The 16,943-nt window shown below is 41.7% G+C and overlaps 1 protein-coding gene across 1 annotated transcript in view; it reads right to left on the bottom strand.

Moving 5' to 3' along the window:
- Positions 1-12,862, bottom strand: part of LOC118393514 (collagen alpha-1(XXVII) chain B) — a 135,963-nt gene extending 123,101 nt beyond the window's left edge. The window contains exons 1-2 of the mRNA XM_052461826.1: positions 11,701-12,862; positions 178-248 (exon numbers count right to left, since the gene is read on the bottom strand). Coding sequence (XP_052317786.1) covers positions 178-248; positions 11,701-11,753 — 124 coding nt within the window. The 5' untranslated portion in view covers positions 11,754-12,862. The remainder of the gene's footprint in view (positions 1-177; positions 249-11,700) is intronic.
- Between the last annotated feature and the right edge of the window lie 4,081 nt (positions 12,863-16,943).

Below are 16,943 nucleotides of genomic sequence, written 5' to 3'. Positions count from 1 at the left end.
TGTATATAATACACGTTTTGCCCCAGCACTTTCCAGGTGTGTTTTTACTAGGCTGTACCAATTTGACACTGACAATATGCAATACGATGTTCTGCTGTACAGCTATAATAAAACTCAATAAAAATACATGATTGGATTTTTGAATCCTTACTTCAGAATGAAATAATGAAACCTCACCTTCAGGGTGTGCTTGAGCTAGCCCCAGGAAACAGGTACAATAGAGAATAGTCCAGAGTATCAGAGTTCTCCTGTGGGGTAGAGAGAGAATATGGTTACACACACTCATCCATAGGGAAGTGATGGAAAAAGTACTTAATTTTCATACTTGAGAAAAAGTAAAGATACCTTAAAAGAAAATGACACAAGTAAAAGTGAAAGTCACAAAGTAAAATGCTACTTGAGTAAAAGTCTAAAAGTATTTGGTTTTAAATATACTTAAGTATTAAAAGTAAAAGTATGAATAATTTAAAATGTCAAACCAGACGACACAATTTTCTTGTTTTTTAAATATAAGGACAGCCAGGGACACAGTTCAACACTCAGACACAATTTACAAATGAAGCATTTGTGTTTAGTGAGTCTGCCTGATCAGAGGCAGTAGGGATAACCAGGGATGTTCTCTTGATAAGTGCGTGAATTAGACAATTGTCCTGTCCTGCTAAGCATTTAAAATGTAGCGAGTACTTTTGGGTATCAGGGAAAATCTATGGAGTAAAAAGTACATTATTTTCTTTAGGAATTTAGTGGAGTAAAAGTAAAAGTTGTCAAAAATATAAACAGCAATGTAAAGTACAGATACCACAACAAAATAATTATTTTTAATTAAATACTTTACACCACTGCCATCGAGTATAGGTTATAACAGGGCTTGTAGAAGGTTTAAAAATTCATTTCTGCACTCATTTCATCCTTAGTTTCTAAGTAGTAAATATGTGGTTTATGACATTATTGCTCCTAGTCAGATGTCATGTATAGTATGCCATGTATACCCATGGAGGCAGCAGCATAAGCAGCACCAGCATCAGAAGTACTGCTTCTACCCAAAGCCCATCCAGCTGGTTCAAGTCACTGGGGAACTTTCCTATCCACATGGCAGATAATCTGACCTACAGGGGGGGCTAGGTGAGTACTGCTCCCCCTTAGTCTCCCTCTGACTGCTTTGCATCTGAGCCCCTATTCCCTATATAGTGCAATACTTTTGATCAGAATACATAGGGCTCTGGTCAGAAGTAGTGTACTACAGTGCATTCGGAAAGTATTCAGACCCCTTGACTTTTTCCACATTTTGTTACGTTATAACCTTACTCTAAAATGGATTAAATTAACTTTTTTCCTCATCAATCTACACACAATACCCCATAATGACAAAGCAAAAACAGATTTTTAGTCATTTTGCACATTTATAAAAAAACAACAACAGAAAAACCTTATTTACATAGGTATTCAGACCCTTTACTATCAAACTCAAAATTGAGCTCAGGTGTATCCTGTTTCCATTGATCATCCTTGAAAACTTCTACAACTTGATTGGAGTCCAACTGTGGGAAATTCAGTTGATTGGACATTACCTGTCGGCCCAACAGCTGACAATTGCATGTTAGAGCAAAAACCAAGCCAAGAGGTCGTAAGATTTTAACTTAGAGCTCCGAGACAGGATTGTGTTGAGGCACAGATCTGGTGAAGGATACCAAAAAATGTCTGCAGTATTGAAGATTCTCAAGACCACAGTGGCCTCCATCATTTTTAAATGGAAGAAGTTTGAAACCACCAAGACCCGCCCGGGAAAACCGAGGAATTGCAGGAGAAGGGCCTTAGTCAGGGAGGTGACCAAGAACCCGATGGTCACTCTAACAGAGCTCCAGAGTTCCTCTGTCGAGATGGGAAAACCTTCCAGAAGGACAACCATCTCTGCAGCACTCCACCAATCAGTTCTTTATGGTAGAGTGGTTAGATGGAGGCCACTCCTCAGAAAAAGGCACATGACAGCCCACTTGGAGTTTGCCAAAAGGCACTTAAAAGACTCTCAGACCATGAGAAACAAGATTCCAAGATTGAACTTTTTGGCCTGAATGCCAAGCGCCACGTCTGGAGGAAACCTGGCAACATGCCTAAGGTGAAGCATGGTGGTGGCAGCATAATGCTGTGGGGGTGTTTTTCAGAGGCAGGGACTGGGAGACTAGTCAGGTTTAAGGTAAAGATGAACAAAGCAAAGTACAGAGAGATCATTGATGAAAATCTGCTGCAGAGCACTCAGGACCTCAGACTGGAGCGAAGGTTCACCTACCAACTGGACAATGACCCTAAGCACACAGGGAAGACAATGTAGGAGTGGCTTCGGGACAAGTCTCTGAATGTCCTTGAGTGGCCCAGCCAGAGGCCAGACTTGAACCTGATCGATCATCTCTGGAGAGACCTGAAACTTGCTGTGCAGTGATGGTCCCCATCCAACCTGACAGAGCTTGAGAGGATTTGCATAGAAGAATGGGAGAAACTACCCAAATACAGGTGTGCCAAACTTGTAGCGTCATACCCAAGAAGACTTGAGGCTGTAATCACTGCCAAAGGTGCTTCAATAAAGTACTGAGTAAATGCTCTGAATACTTACGCAAATTTGATATTTCATTTTCTTTAATACATTTGCAAAAATACTACTTTGCTTTCTCTTTTTAGGGTATTGAGTGTAGATGGATGAGGGCAAAAAAACGATTTACTTAATTTTAGATTAAGGCTGTAATGTAACAACATTTTGAAAAAGTATTTTTGTGACACAGCCTCTGACTAAGGCCTCCAATGGCTTGTATTGCATTACCCCTGCCTATGTTTCTTAGAAATCAGGGAAGCAAAGATAAGGGGAAAATTAAGAAAAGGGCAGGGGGAGACAAACATCTGGAAACATCAACACTAAGAAACTCAACTCACTAAATCATCAGTCAGCACTTCCAGTTCAGAGTCCGACAGTGACGTCACATACATAACGAGGTTGTATTATCCTGTGAGTTTGTTTTTCAGTACCATGACTACGTACTTCAAACTTAAGATAAGGAAAGTGGATGTGGCCAAAGGATGAGTCTCAATGATGGACTGGGAATATCACTGAGTAGTTTTCAGCCTGGATGTTAGCCTGGATAAGTGTTGGAATCCATCAAGACCAAAGTGTAAAAGTGCATGTTATGCCTGTATTTGGTTTCGCCAGCAATGCAGTATTCACCAGCAATGAGTACTTGAGCTGGATGAGAATGCTTTACAGTATGTGGTTACGGCACATCTACTTGTCCACAATCTGAAAAACTCATTGACTTCTGCGGTTTCCTCTTACAGAGTGAGGCCTCTCAATGACCTGCAGGCCTGGAGATTCCAGCCAGGCAGCCAGGGAGGCAGGGAGACACTGAGTGCTACTCCAGCAGAAAGTCACCAAGTGACCACAGGCTTATTACACGTACTACCTCTGTAGTCACTTCTACATCCTCAGCTTTCTGCACCTTTGCCTCATTCAATATTTTAACACTACATTCAACATTTATATTTGCAGAAAAGCATATAAGGCATCGAGGTTTTCTGAGTTGTAACGACAACTAGTTTGAATGTAATAAACTCAGCAAAAAAATAAATGTCCTCTCACTGTCAACTGTGTTTGTTTGAATGAACATAACAAGATTCAACAACTGAGACATAAACTGATCAAGTTCCACAGACAAGTGACTAACAGAAATGGATTAATGTGTCCCTGAATAAAGCGGGGGTCAAAATCAAAAGTAAGAGTCAGTATCTGGTGTGGCCACCAGCTGCATTAGGTACTGCAGTGCATCTCCTCCTCATGGACTGCACCAGATTTGCCAGTTCTTGCTGTGAGATGTTACCCCACTCTTCCACCAAGGCACCTGAAAGTTCCTGGACATTTCTGGGGGGAATGGCCCTAGCCTTCACCCTCTGATCCAACAGGTCCCAGATGTGCTCAGTGGGATTGAGATCTGGGCTCTTCGCTTGCCATGGCAGAACACTGACATTCCTGTCTTGCAGGAAATCACGCACAGAACAAACAGTATGGCTGGTGGCATTGTCAGTATGGTCATGTCATGATGAGCCTGCACATGAGGGAGGAGGATGTCTTCCCTGGACCACACAGCATTGAGATTGCCTGCAATGACAACAAGCTCAGTCCGATGATGCTGTGACACCATGACGGACCCTCCACCTCCAAATCGATCCCGCTCCAGAGTACAGCCCTCGGTGTAACGCTCATTCCTTCGACGATAAACGCAAATTCGACCATCACTCCTGGTAAGACAAAACTCGTCCGTGAAGAGCACCTTTTGCCAGTCCTGTTTGGTCCAGCAACGGTGGGTTTGTGCCCATAGGCGACGTTGTTTACAACAGGCCTACAAGCCCTCAGTCCAGCCTTTCTCAGCCTATTGAGGACAGTCTGAGCACTGATGGAGGGATTGTGCGTTCCCGGTGTAACTCGGGCAGTTGCTGTTGCCATCCTGTACCTGCCCGCAGGTGTGATGTTCGGATGTACCGATCCTATGCAGGTATTGTTACACGTGATCTGCCACTGCGAGGACAATCAGCTGTCCGTCCTATCTCCCTGTAGTGCTGTCTTAGGCATCTCACAGTATGTCCACATCTGCAGTCCTTATGCCTCCTTGCAACATGCTTAAGGCGCGTTCAGGGGACCCTGGGAATCTTTCTCTTTGTGTTTTTCAGAGTCAGTAGAAAGGCCTCTTTAGTGTCCTAAGTTTTCATAACGGTGACCGTAATTGCCTACCGTCTGTAAGTGCACAGGTGCATGTTCATTAATTGTTTATGGTTCATTGAACAAGCATGGGAAACAGTATTTAAACCCTTTACAATGAAGATCTGTGAAGTTATTTGGATTTTTACGAATTATCTTTGAAAGACAGGGTCCTGAAAAGGGGAGTTTCTATTTTTTGCTGAGCTTATAATGCATTGATGAATTGTGTATTCCCCCACCCACCCACTGAACTAGCCAATCAGCAGAGTGAGATTTAAGAATACATTGTTTTGTGATTTATTTTACGAACTCCATCAGGGTCTCAACTAGGGATGTGGCAGTCACGAAATTTCGTCAGCCTTCAAGCAAATAACTTTCGGTCTCACAGTAATTGACCGTTAACTAACATAAACACATTTAGCATCTCCTGGATTCACACATAGCATTACAAGCCCTTTTAAAAAGTATAATACATCCATGTAATATAGCCTACACCTTCACAATAAATTCATTATTTATTTTAGACCGGTCGAAAGAAGCATGATATGAAGAAAATGTAGTCTATTTCAGAAGAACAGAATAGCATATTCTGAGTTGTCCTTATGTTAGGTCCCGATGTGGCAATGCCAAATGGCAGTGGGCTACACTAGTTAATTTAGCAGATAAGATTTGCTTATAAATCCGTGGATTGATGTTATATTATTTTATAGTATGAAGAATATAATTGAAAAAAGCTGAATAAAATATAGATATTTTCTCCAAACGATTTGAGGGAGTGCACAAATGCGGCTATTCTGCGTTGAGCGGTTAACAAATAAATAGGTACTCCTATATCCTTAATTTAGAGTTATTTGTGTAACTTTAGTCGTTCTACAAGCGTTGGGCTATATGATTCAATTTTTATACATGTCAAGACTGCATGATGAGACTCTAATGATGACTTGAAAAAAGTCGCTTGAAAGGCATGAGCTCTGCTTAGTTTTTTTTGCACAGCCTGTACACACTCAAAAAGTATCTCATTCACAATTTGACAAGCACTTGATAATGCCTCGAATTTCACGGTGGAATCCCCTTTGTGGCTGTAATGCACTCTAAAAAAAATACATGCCTTTTGCGACCCGGAGTGCTGCGTTGTGCGCTTCTCCCTGAGTGTTCTGCGCAATCCAAATTGTCTCTCACTCACGCCGCTCTCCGTCACGTGATTGGGTCTTTGTCACAGACTACAAGTTAAAACAGACACATCCAGGACGCAATTGCGCGTGTCCTTATGCAATTCCGAGGTGCATATTGAAGATATTGGAAGAACTGTCCACATTTACTTTTCGTCAGCCAACAACAAGCCACTGGCTTCCAGTTGAAGCTCGCATCCGCTACAAGACCATGGTGCTTGCCTACGGAGCTGTGAGGGGAACGGCACCTCAGTACCTCCAGGCTCTGATCAGGCCCTACACCCAAACAAGGGCACTGCGTTCATCCACCTCTGGCCTGCTCGCCTCCCTACCACTGAGGAAGTACAGTTCCCGCTCAGCCCAGTCAAAACTGTTCGCTGCTCTGGCTCCCCAATGGTGGAACAAACTCCCTCACGACGCCAGGACAGCGGAGTCAATCACCACCTTCCGGAGACACCTGAAACCCCACCTCTTTAAGGAATACCTAGGATAGGATAAAGTAATCCTTCTCACCCCCCTTAAAAGATTTAGATGCACTATTGTAAAGAGGCTGTTCCACTGGATGTCATAAGGTGAATGCACCAATTTGTAAGTCGCTCTGGATAAGAGCGTCTGCTAAATTACTTAAATGTAAATGTAAATGTAAAGATGCGTAGGCCTAGCGAACAGCAAAAGCACTAGCCTATGTCAATCTACTATCCCCCATAGTACAAAAGCCGATCTATTATATTCTGTAAAATCAATAAATATTCCAAACATAGTCTGAGACAGTTGTGGAATGCGATCACAAATTAATACAACCACTAGAATCCCCAAAACGTTTTTATGCAATGTGGCTGAAGCAACAGATCAGAACGTTTAGCTAAAATGTTGATAAACTATTAGGCTATTTCTTCAAATTATAAGCGCAGCAATGCGCACATGGTAGTAGGCTACAAGCGCGAATGTTCCATTAGCGGAAAACAGCATTATCAAAAGTGACCGCGAATGCAATTATGTATGTAATGTTTGTATTATAAAGGTGCATTTTATAGTCAAATTATCTTCCCCAAACTTGGAACTCACACTCTGCTTATATATAACAGGTAGGCACTACACCCTTTGTAAAGCGGACTAATGTGCTTCATTTTAATAAGTTATTTGGCAACTTTAGTTGCATACAAACCTTATTGAAACATATAGGCCTATGGGCTAGTCTACATGAGGTGTGCAACTATGATTCGAACAAGTCGTAAGAAAAGGCATTGTTTCTTATGCTGGGCATCATTCACAAGTGATAATATATCATTCTCAAATGATAGGCTAATATTGTCACCAATCAAACTAATCTTGATTTAATCTTGTCTATACATAATAATATATGTGTGACATTTGTTTTGATTTAGAATGAACCATTATCATGCACCTGTATCGAACTAGGGGCAACGAGAAAAAATACGTCACTTAAAAGCGAATGGAGGACGCATTTCCCCCGTGGTTTATTTTCATGCCAGCCAGGTAGTCTATACTTCTGTTGTAAATATAAGCAATGTGCTTAATATTAGGAAAGATGAGAAATAAATAGAGTAGGCCTAGCCTATAGAAAGATGATGGGCTCCTCCTATTTTTATTAGTGGCCATCACTCTGTTTTCTCCCGCAATTGCATAGCCTGTAGAAATGTTGCACAACATGAGCTCATGGGCTTTCATGAAGTGTTTGATTAGGTTTTTGAATACATTTGCATTGATGTCGGAGTGATTAGAGGGACAATAGAATGCTGAGTATGAGGCAGTTAGCAGGTTTGGTAGGCTACTAATGACCAGCAGCACCATCAGAGCTTGGAGAAGCCTAATTACCATGACTAAACGGTCATGTGGACTTTGACTGCCTTCATGACTCGTGACCGCCGGTGTGGCGGTAAGACGGTCACCGCACAGCCCTAGTCTCAATTTACTGTTGCGAGTTACAATAGTATAATGCACAATGTGCAATTTAGAAATGTGATTGTGCATCAGCAGATTTTCTCTTGTTTTGTCAGTCACTTAGCCAATGTCAGCAAAATAAAATCTAATTGCTAAATTAGTTTAACGGCCAGCTATCTAAACTTCTTATCATGGTCGAATTACCGGTCGGGTTGCCCACATCGATTTTGATAGTCAGTTTCACTCAGATATCATATTAAAAACTGCAAAGATTTCTCTCCATCTCATGGCAAAATGTGTAGAATTGCAGGAAATGAGTTGGAAAACAGCTGATTTTCCTCTCTGCACCATGGCAAAATGTGAAGAATTGCAGCAAACTTAAAAAATAACTCTAAAACGGGGCTTCCCAGGTGGCGCAGTGGTTAAGGGCGCTGTACTGCAATGCCAGCTGTGCCATCAGAGACTCTGGGTTTGCGCCCAGGCTCTGTCGTAACTGGCCGCGACCGGGAGGTCCGTGGGGCGATGCACAATTGGCCTAGTGTCGTCCGGGTTAGGGAGGGCTTGGCCGGTAGGGATGTCCTTGTCTCATCGCGCACCAGTGACTCCTGTGGCGGGCTGGGTGCAGTGCGTGCTAACCAGTGCGGCTGGCTTCCGGGTTGGATGCTTGCTGTGTTTTAAGAAGCAGTGCATCTCTCCCAAGCCCGCACGGGAGTTGTAGCGATGAGTCAAGATAGTAGATACTTAAACAATTGGATACCACGAAATTTGGGAGAAAAAGGGGTAAAATTCAAAACAACAAAAATACACAAAAAACCCCTCTAAAACCTAAAAAATGTCTCTCTGCTTGAGGGGTGCCACTTTTACTCACAATGTGTGTGTTTATGGGTACGCAGACCTCACGAGCAACTTTGGCCCATTATGATGAGTTCAGATTTTTTGTGGCCCCCATCGTCATCAAAGTTTCCCATCCCTGCTCTAAACCATCCCAGCAACTCACTCCCACAGCGTTCATTTGGCAGCAGTGCACAACTGCATAAGCAGCAGAGTGCAACTTCAAGTCCATTGGCAGAGTTTATAAAAGGGGAATGCTTATACTTTCAAAAGTAAATGTTTTAATTGGAAGTTGTATCTTACTTAGACATAGCAATGCACCGTCTGAAATCCAAAATGTGTTATCGCTATCATTAATAACTGTAATAATTATTGATAGTATATAGCCACCAGCTCTACTGGAATCCAGAACACTTTTCTCTAACAATGTTTCTGCAAGCAGGGCCGGTTTAATGCAGGGCCTTCCAGGGCCTGAAGCCCCTGGGCCCAAGAGGTAGAAAAAACCCACAAGATGTTTCAGGAGCCCGCTCTCAATGATTGTACAGCCTGCTGCTGCTCTGCTAATCATCAGATGCGGGGGGAGAGGAGGTAGGGGCACACGTGGGTAACTGTGGATAAAAGGTTTTAAATAAACTGCATAATAAATCAATGTGACTGGGCAATTGTCTGAGTCAGGGGCAGGCACAAGTACACAGGGGGCCCATGAGGCAAAACATAAAATCAAATAAATCACATTCTTTTTTTTAATTATATATTTTTTATACAACCACAGGAGCCCGTTCTCAATGTTCAAATTATACCAAAGAGCATAATTTAGCCACAGAGGATCAATAGTTTCAGAAAAATTACTGTGGATTACATTTTATCACCAGCACAGAAATGTAACTGCCAAAATAAAGGAAACACCAACATAGTGTCTGAAAGGCGCTGCACGGTCAATCTGACGTCAGCAGTGGCCGTGCAGCGTTTACGCTGATACGGCCTCTGCAGAAGTCAGGGCATTCATACTTCTTGCGCTTCCCGGAGCAGGGCAGAGCTGCTGTGAAGGAAGTGAGTTTGTGTTTATACAGGACCTCCCTCCCCCACCTACCATCAACCAATCATGTCAATGCAGAGCTATTCGAAGCCCTCCGCATTGTTACAACATTTGGGAGGCACACGGCGATGCTGTATGGAGCTCAATTTGGCCTCTGCATGCCTCAGGAGGCTCCGCAATTGCGTCACACCCTCCATATGGACCCTCCAACCACATTTTCGGATCAAGCATAAATTAGATTTTAAAGTGTGTTTGGCCACCACCAGCTGCCAGAACAGCTTCAATGCGAGTTGGCATAGATTCTACAAGTGGACCTAAACCATGCCAGGAAAATGCACCACTTTCCTTTCATTCTGGCAGGTACTGGTTGCCTACAGTCGGGAAGGCCGCAAATTGGCCAGCATGCTTGCCAAATATACAACTTGTTCGGTTGTGGCCATAGACATATAATCATTCCATAGGAGGGTTTTGGATCCTCTTATCCTGGCAATTTGACGATTAAACTCATGGGTACACTAGCAACAGCTGCCTGACTTGAATAGGAACTGCCATCTATGGATTATATTTCTATGGTTGTCAAAACACACCTAACACCTAACACACCTAAATCTTAACCCCTGGGGAAAAAACATACAGTTTGGAAATGCCTACTGCTGAAAATAGAAGACGTGTGAACCAATAGAAATCTTTTTTTTTAAATCAACAACACAATTTTTTGCAAAGAGCAGCACTGTTTTTCAAAGTAGCTCATCTTGAGATAGGCTATTGCCAAGACGTGTGCATCGGTCGTCACAGTGAGTAGAAGTCATACATTAACTCCTAATATTGTACAATCTCTTTGTCGCTTCATTGGCCTGGGCTATTGTTTGTTGAATTCAAGATTGATCTCAGTTTGTCAGCGTCAGAGTAGCCACTCATTTCGGTTATTTGTGTGGTATTAAATAAGATTCAGCTAATGTATTTTATCATGCAAATGACGTAGAATTGCATGAAGTTCGTTTTTAAAAATCCTATTTTTTTCGGACCCTGCTTTTTCGGACCCTCCCAAAAATGCCTCTCCTCAACACATGACACATGTTATTATGGTTTCATTAAAAGGGCTTTTTCTTCAACAGTATTTTTTTTAAGGAACTCCGGCTTTCAACGGACTCTTGAAAGTTGTAATAGTAGGATGCATTTTCAAAATTGGGTAGTGCATCACCAGTTTTCCTCGTGTCATGTCCGTCAGTGCATACCTTTAGAGCAGGGTTTCCCAAACTCGGTTCTGGGCCCCCAGAACCAAGTTGGATGGTAAGTTGGTTATTTGAATCAGCCCCAGGATCGAGTTTGATGGTGAGTTGGTTATTTGAATCAGCCCCAGGATCGAGTTGGGGAAACCCTGCCTTATAGAGCTATTTATAACCTGTCAGAAATGTCCAGATCAACTAGCCCATGTCAGCTAGATTTTGTTGTAATATTTGAGTCACTCAAATATCACATGAATACACATTAGACATGACAAAATGTATAGAACTGCTACAAAAAATTGCTTTAAAAAGGCTAAATGTTCTCGGCACCCCATGACGAAATATGTAGAATTAAAGGAAATACTTTTTAAACCTGCAAAATGTTCTCTCTGCCAACAAGAGGGGTGTGAACAGTTTGTGTCATGAACAGTGCTTGTGCCCACATAAATATAGATCCCCAATGCTGGAAGGGGGGCTTCAGTAAAAATGTTTGGGAACCCCTACTCTAAAATATAGGCTTTTAGTTCAGACAAATAACGTGTTTATGTCATAGCTGAGAAATCCAAAATGAAAATAGTAAGGAAAAAGACTAGCCCACACATTCATTCATTGACACAGCCATGATTCCCACTTTGTATTATTGTGTGCTCTCAAGAAAGTGCACGTGCATTTCTTCTGGAATGTATGGAAACGCATTGGAGTTAAAACAGCTGCACAGATGTTCAGAAGTTAGTTAAATCTTGATCAATCTGATAGATAAGAGATGAAGGGGAGAGCTGTTTTGTTTGGATAATTTGTACTCACCCCCCAACTCCAGCTGTTTTGAGTTTGGAGTACAGGGCATTGTCCGGCTCCATAGCGGTTACTTCATTCTTTCTTGAGAGTTTGTACAACGGTCCAGAGTGGCAGGAGACATACGCAAATCATTTCCATTGCAGCTGGTCCTTAAAACTTCGAAAGTGAACCAAAAAAGCACCGGTAATAAGAGATCAATAACGTGTCTTCCTCCTTTCTCAATGTCGTTCCGTTATCTTCCTTCAGGAGTTCTTTACATAGAAGAAACTTCGACCCACAGAGCTCCATCGGAGTGTTACTTTTCCGCGCGAAAGAACCGACTCCAGGTAAATGTCTGTGTGGAGAAGTACAATCTCTTACACACTCATACGAGCACGGTGAAATGAATGTATGGTGACCGCCTTGTACGCCGACGTTTCTAATATACAAGATATCATGGAGTGAGTGAGGGAATTCTTTGCTCGGGACTCAGAGAAACACACCTCCTTCTTTCGCCTCAGCTGATATTGAAGGAGGAAACAAATGTAACACACATGAATGGTGTAAAGAAGAAGAGACATTTCTTTGGAAAGTGTGTCTTGCTTGGAAACCTTCTACATTTGCACTTTTCCTTAGTAAGTAGACCATGTATGCAGATTTAATTTAGTGCCATACATGACCTAGACCTCTGACTTAATCAGAAACAGTCTTGTCAGCCTGGTCTCATAGACTAGACTTAACAAAGTAAACGTAAATCCATTACACTCACATTAGTATATGTTATGTTTGGGATGGTTACACAAGACAGAAGGGTACTTAATAAGGCAAAAACGAAAGTAGGGTGGTTGGTTGGGCATATAACTTGCAACCCAAAAATTGTGTGTTTGAATCTCATCACGGACAACTTTAGCATTTTAGCTAATTAGTAAACTAGCGACTACTTACTACTTTTGAGCTACTTTGCATAGCTTAGTATGTTAGCTAACCCTTCCCCTAAACCTTAAACCCTGAATCTAATTCTTAACCCTAACCTTAACTCCTAACCCCTAGCATAGCTAATGTTAGCATTAGCCACCTAGCTAACATTAGCGACAACCATTTAGAATTCGTAACATATCATACGTTTTGCAAATTGTAACAATTTGTACGAATTTCAATTCATACCACATACAAATTGTAATACATATCATGTGAAATGGATGATGGACATGCACAAATGAATACATACCATACCTATCATACTGTGAGTGTTGGTGAGTGTTGAATTTACTATGTTACGTCTACCCCTGAGTCGAGGTTGGCCTTGTCTCTGGATAGGTAAGAGTAGTCTTCAGCTGTCCAGTTATTTATGGGCCAGGTGACAGGTCTAGACTGTAGACAGCTGGATGGCTGATTGTTTGTTTACCCAGCACACTTGTTTTGTCTGGGGCAAGGTGCCTGGTGCCACCTTGGTGTTTCACTCCTCTCCAACACAGCACATTTACATTTACATTAGGGGAAATGTAAAAGAGAAACAGATATAGCAACAAAAAAAAATGCAATACCTGCTACAAAAAAAGTATATCCTTATTCCTTCTTAGTCCTTGCAGTACCAGGCTAGTTACATAATGTATTTTGATTTCAGTACACCAGACAATTTTTGGTTGTTTCTACGGTCTCCCGACCCAATGAAGAGGACTACCATGCATGCCTGACAAGCTGACAGTGATGATTTCATTGCTCAGGAGATTTCCTCTGAAGTTACAAGTTGCCTGTCATCCTTATCCTGTTCTACAAAACCAGAGAGTCAATTGCTACGGAGAAGTCACAGTCAAATGGCCGGGTGGCGAGGTGCCTGTGAGATGCCTTCAATGAAGAGTGAACTGTGCTGCCTGCCTGCAGAGGACATGCTCATCTCCCCTGTTGAACTCCTACCTCTGGTTCCAACTTAACTGTCGCTCCATCTGTTGCAGGCTTGAAACACCCAAAACGTTAAACTCGGGCTCAAAATCGTACTCCAGACCTACTCTATCATATATCTGTATTATTTGATTCGTGTTTGTTTTGCTTTTTCGAGTGCTTTGAGATAATATTTGTAATGAACAGCGCTAGAGAAGTTGAATAAATTATTATTATTTGTTTGATTTATTTTCTATTGTATCCTGTGCTGTTCACTGACTTTTTAGTGTTCCAGGCCATATAGCTGCCTATCCTCCCTGCCCACCTTACCTACAGTCAGTACTGTATGTACGCTCATGCCTGTGAGCCGGAGCCAGAGTAGAGCTCTGCTGCCTACCTAGCCCAAAGGCCGGCAGATGGCGATATTGAGTCGTTTCAGTCTTACCATCCAAACGCATTGTATGCAGCTGGCAATACACTCCTATACCCCGTGGACCGGTTTGAACCTAAACATTCTCCATTCAAGCTGCAAAGGCATCGATTTCTTCCTTGACTAGATTTATTGGAGAGAAGGTGAAAAAAAGGAGGAAATATGCAGACATTATAAAACACAATTTTCCATCACAATGCTAAAGTGGCTAATGCCTAGGAATGCGAGTCGGGGCGCAACATCAGGAGTACTATTAGCCACTAGCATGGTGGTGGAAAATGGTGTTTCATAAAGAAATTATGCAGGTTTTCCCAGTTTTTTATCTGCCTTGACATTATCTAAGGAGGAAATCGATGCCTTTGCAGCCTGAATGGAGAATGTTTTGGGTACTAACCAGTCCACACGGATACGAGTCTATTGCCGGCTGCATACAATGCGTTTGGACGGTAAAATGAAACCATCAATCCAGATGAAATGTCGCCATCTGCTGGCCTTTCGGATACTGCATACCCTGCTGCTACTGCAGTCGTGTGCTGTGAAATTCCTCTGTCCTCATTGACCCGCCCTCAACAAACACGCAGTGACAGTGTCCAGCCGAGCCCCAACAGAGCACCGATTCAGCTCCCTGCAACTGGATCCCCCGTTCCTGAGCCTGGGCTCCCAGCACACAGAGCCCCTCACAGTTCTCCACTCACAGCCAGCTAGGACTAGGGTTGCGTCCCAAATGCCACCCCATTCCTTATATAGGGCACTATTTTTGACCAGCTCTGGGCACTATAAAGGGAATAGGGTGCCATTTGGGATGCATCCCAGGAACAGTGCACACCACCTTGAAAGAGCACATCCCATGTACCTGTCTGAGCTTACATGTCTGATGGTAGATTTTGTTACTTCAAACTTTTAGTTCGCAGACAATGGAGGCAATGTCCGAGAAGTCGAAGCAGAGCAGGCACAGCAAAGCAGTTAGGTTTTGAGTGTTGAGGGGTTTTTGTTTCAGCACTGTAAGTTTGCGATGAGTGATAGCTTAGGTTACTGTACGTAAGTCGTGAGAGCAAGCAAACTGAGAATGGATCAACATTGTAGTTACTCCACAATACTAACCTAATTGACAGAGGGAACAGAAGGAAGCCTTTACAGAAAAAAATATCCAAAACATGTATCCTGTTTGCAACAAGGCAATAAAGTAATACTGCAAATAATTTTGCAAAGTTTTTTTGTCCTGAATACAAAGTGTTATGTTTGGGGCCAATCCAATACAACACATTAGTGAGTACCACTCCATATTTTCAAGCATAGTGGCGGCTGCATCATGTTATGGGTATGCTTGTAATCATTTCAGGATAAAAAAGAAACCGAATGTAGCTTAGCACAGGCAAAGTCCTAGAGGAAAACCTGGATCAATCTGCTTTCCACCACTTCACCTTTCAGCAGAACAATTTGACAGAGCCTGAGGAATTTTTTTAATAATAATAATAATGTGCAAATGTTGCACAATCCAGGTGTGGAAAGCTCTTAGAGATTTAGAAAGACTAACAGCTGCAATCTCTGCCAAAGGTTGCTTCTACAAAGTATTGACTCAGGGGTGAGAATACTTATGTAAATTACATATTTCTGTATTTCATTTTCAATAATTTTGCTAACATTTCTAGAAACATATCTTCACTTTGTTATTATGGATATTGCATGTAGATCGGTAATAAAAATAAAATAATTTAATACGTTTTGAATTCAGGCTGTAACACAACAAACGTGGAATAAGTCAAGGGGGTATGAATCATTTCTGAAGGCACTGTAGTAAACAGCTCCAACAAATATCATACAGTAAAACCAGGTTTCAAAAGAGTGAAAGGCCAAGACCTGGAGGCCAGTTTATATATGTGTTTTATGAGTTGATTTTCTACCACTAATCACTTATGACTGCCATGTTGGAACCCCTGTCTTTAACTATTGGCAGGTGTGGACGACTCTCTGATCATTCTTTATTCCAGACTAGGGAAGTAATGCAAGTCATCTGGCCGTTTATACCCTGGTATTACAATGGAAGGTAGAAGTTCTGTGTCTGCAGGAAATTGGAGGATTTTCCTGCAGACAGAGTCAATGTGTATGGCCAGTAACCCTATACCCTATCTGTCCAGTGTCCATATGGATCACATGCACATACTAGACCAGTCATGTATAGAATTGATGAGTTAAATTTGATTGATATACAGCGGAATCGAAAATTATTGACACCCCTGATAAAGATGAGCAATAATGACGGTGTAAAATAAATAGTTCAAATACTAAGCTATTTGTATGCTCAAAAAATGGGAAATGAATGAATACAATTGAATACAATTGCTCAGAGAAAGAGATTTTGTTTTTTTCTCAAAAAGTTAGGGGTCAAGGTTTTGATACCCTTAAAGATTCTTATAAATAAAGTAGTCAAAAATGTAGTATTTGGTCCCATATTCCTGCATCAAGCTTGTGACATTTTCAGTCCATTTTGGTTCTAATTCAGATTATTTTGTGCCCAAAATATTTGTTATTTATTTAACCTTTATTTCACTAGACAAGTCAGTTAAGAACAAATTCGCTCTAACCACTAGGCTACCTGCCGCCCTGAAATTAATGATAAATAATGTATTGTGTCATTTGGAGTCACTTTTATTATAAATAAGAATAGAATATGTTTCTAAACACTTCTACGTCAATGTGGATTCTACCATTACTTATAATCCTGAATGAATCGTAAATAATGATGATTGAGAGTTACAAAGGTCAAATATCATACCCTCAAGACATGCTAACCTCTCACCATTACCAATAACAGGGGAGATTAGCATGTCTTGGGGGTATGATCTTTAAACCCCTGTTACTTTCTCACTCATAATCTGAAACACACCCAAAAACATTGCAAATGCATCCAACAAGTTTGCAGAGTCACAAGCCTGATGATGATTTTTGCTAAGATCCTCATTAGCTG

Source organism: Oncorhynchus keta, chromosome 14 (genome assembly GCF_023373465.1).
Source record: "Oncorhynchus keta strain PuntledgeMale-10-30-2019 chromosome 14, Oket_V2, whole genome shotgun sequence".
Taxonomy (NCBI): Eukaryota; Metazoa; Chordata; class Actinopteri; order Salmoniformes; family Salmonidae; genus Oncorhynchus; species Oncorhynchus keta.
Note: the sequence above shows the minus strand (reverse complement) of the source record. Positions and strands in the feature narration are given on the sequence as shown.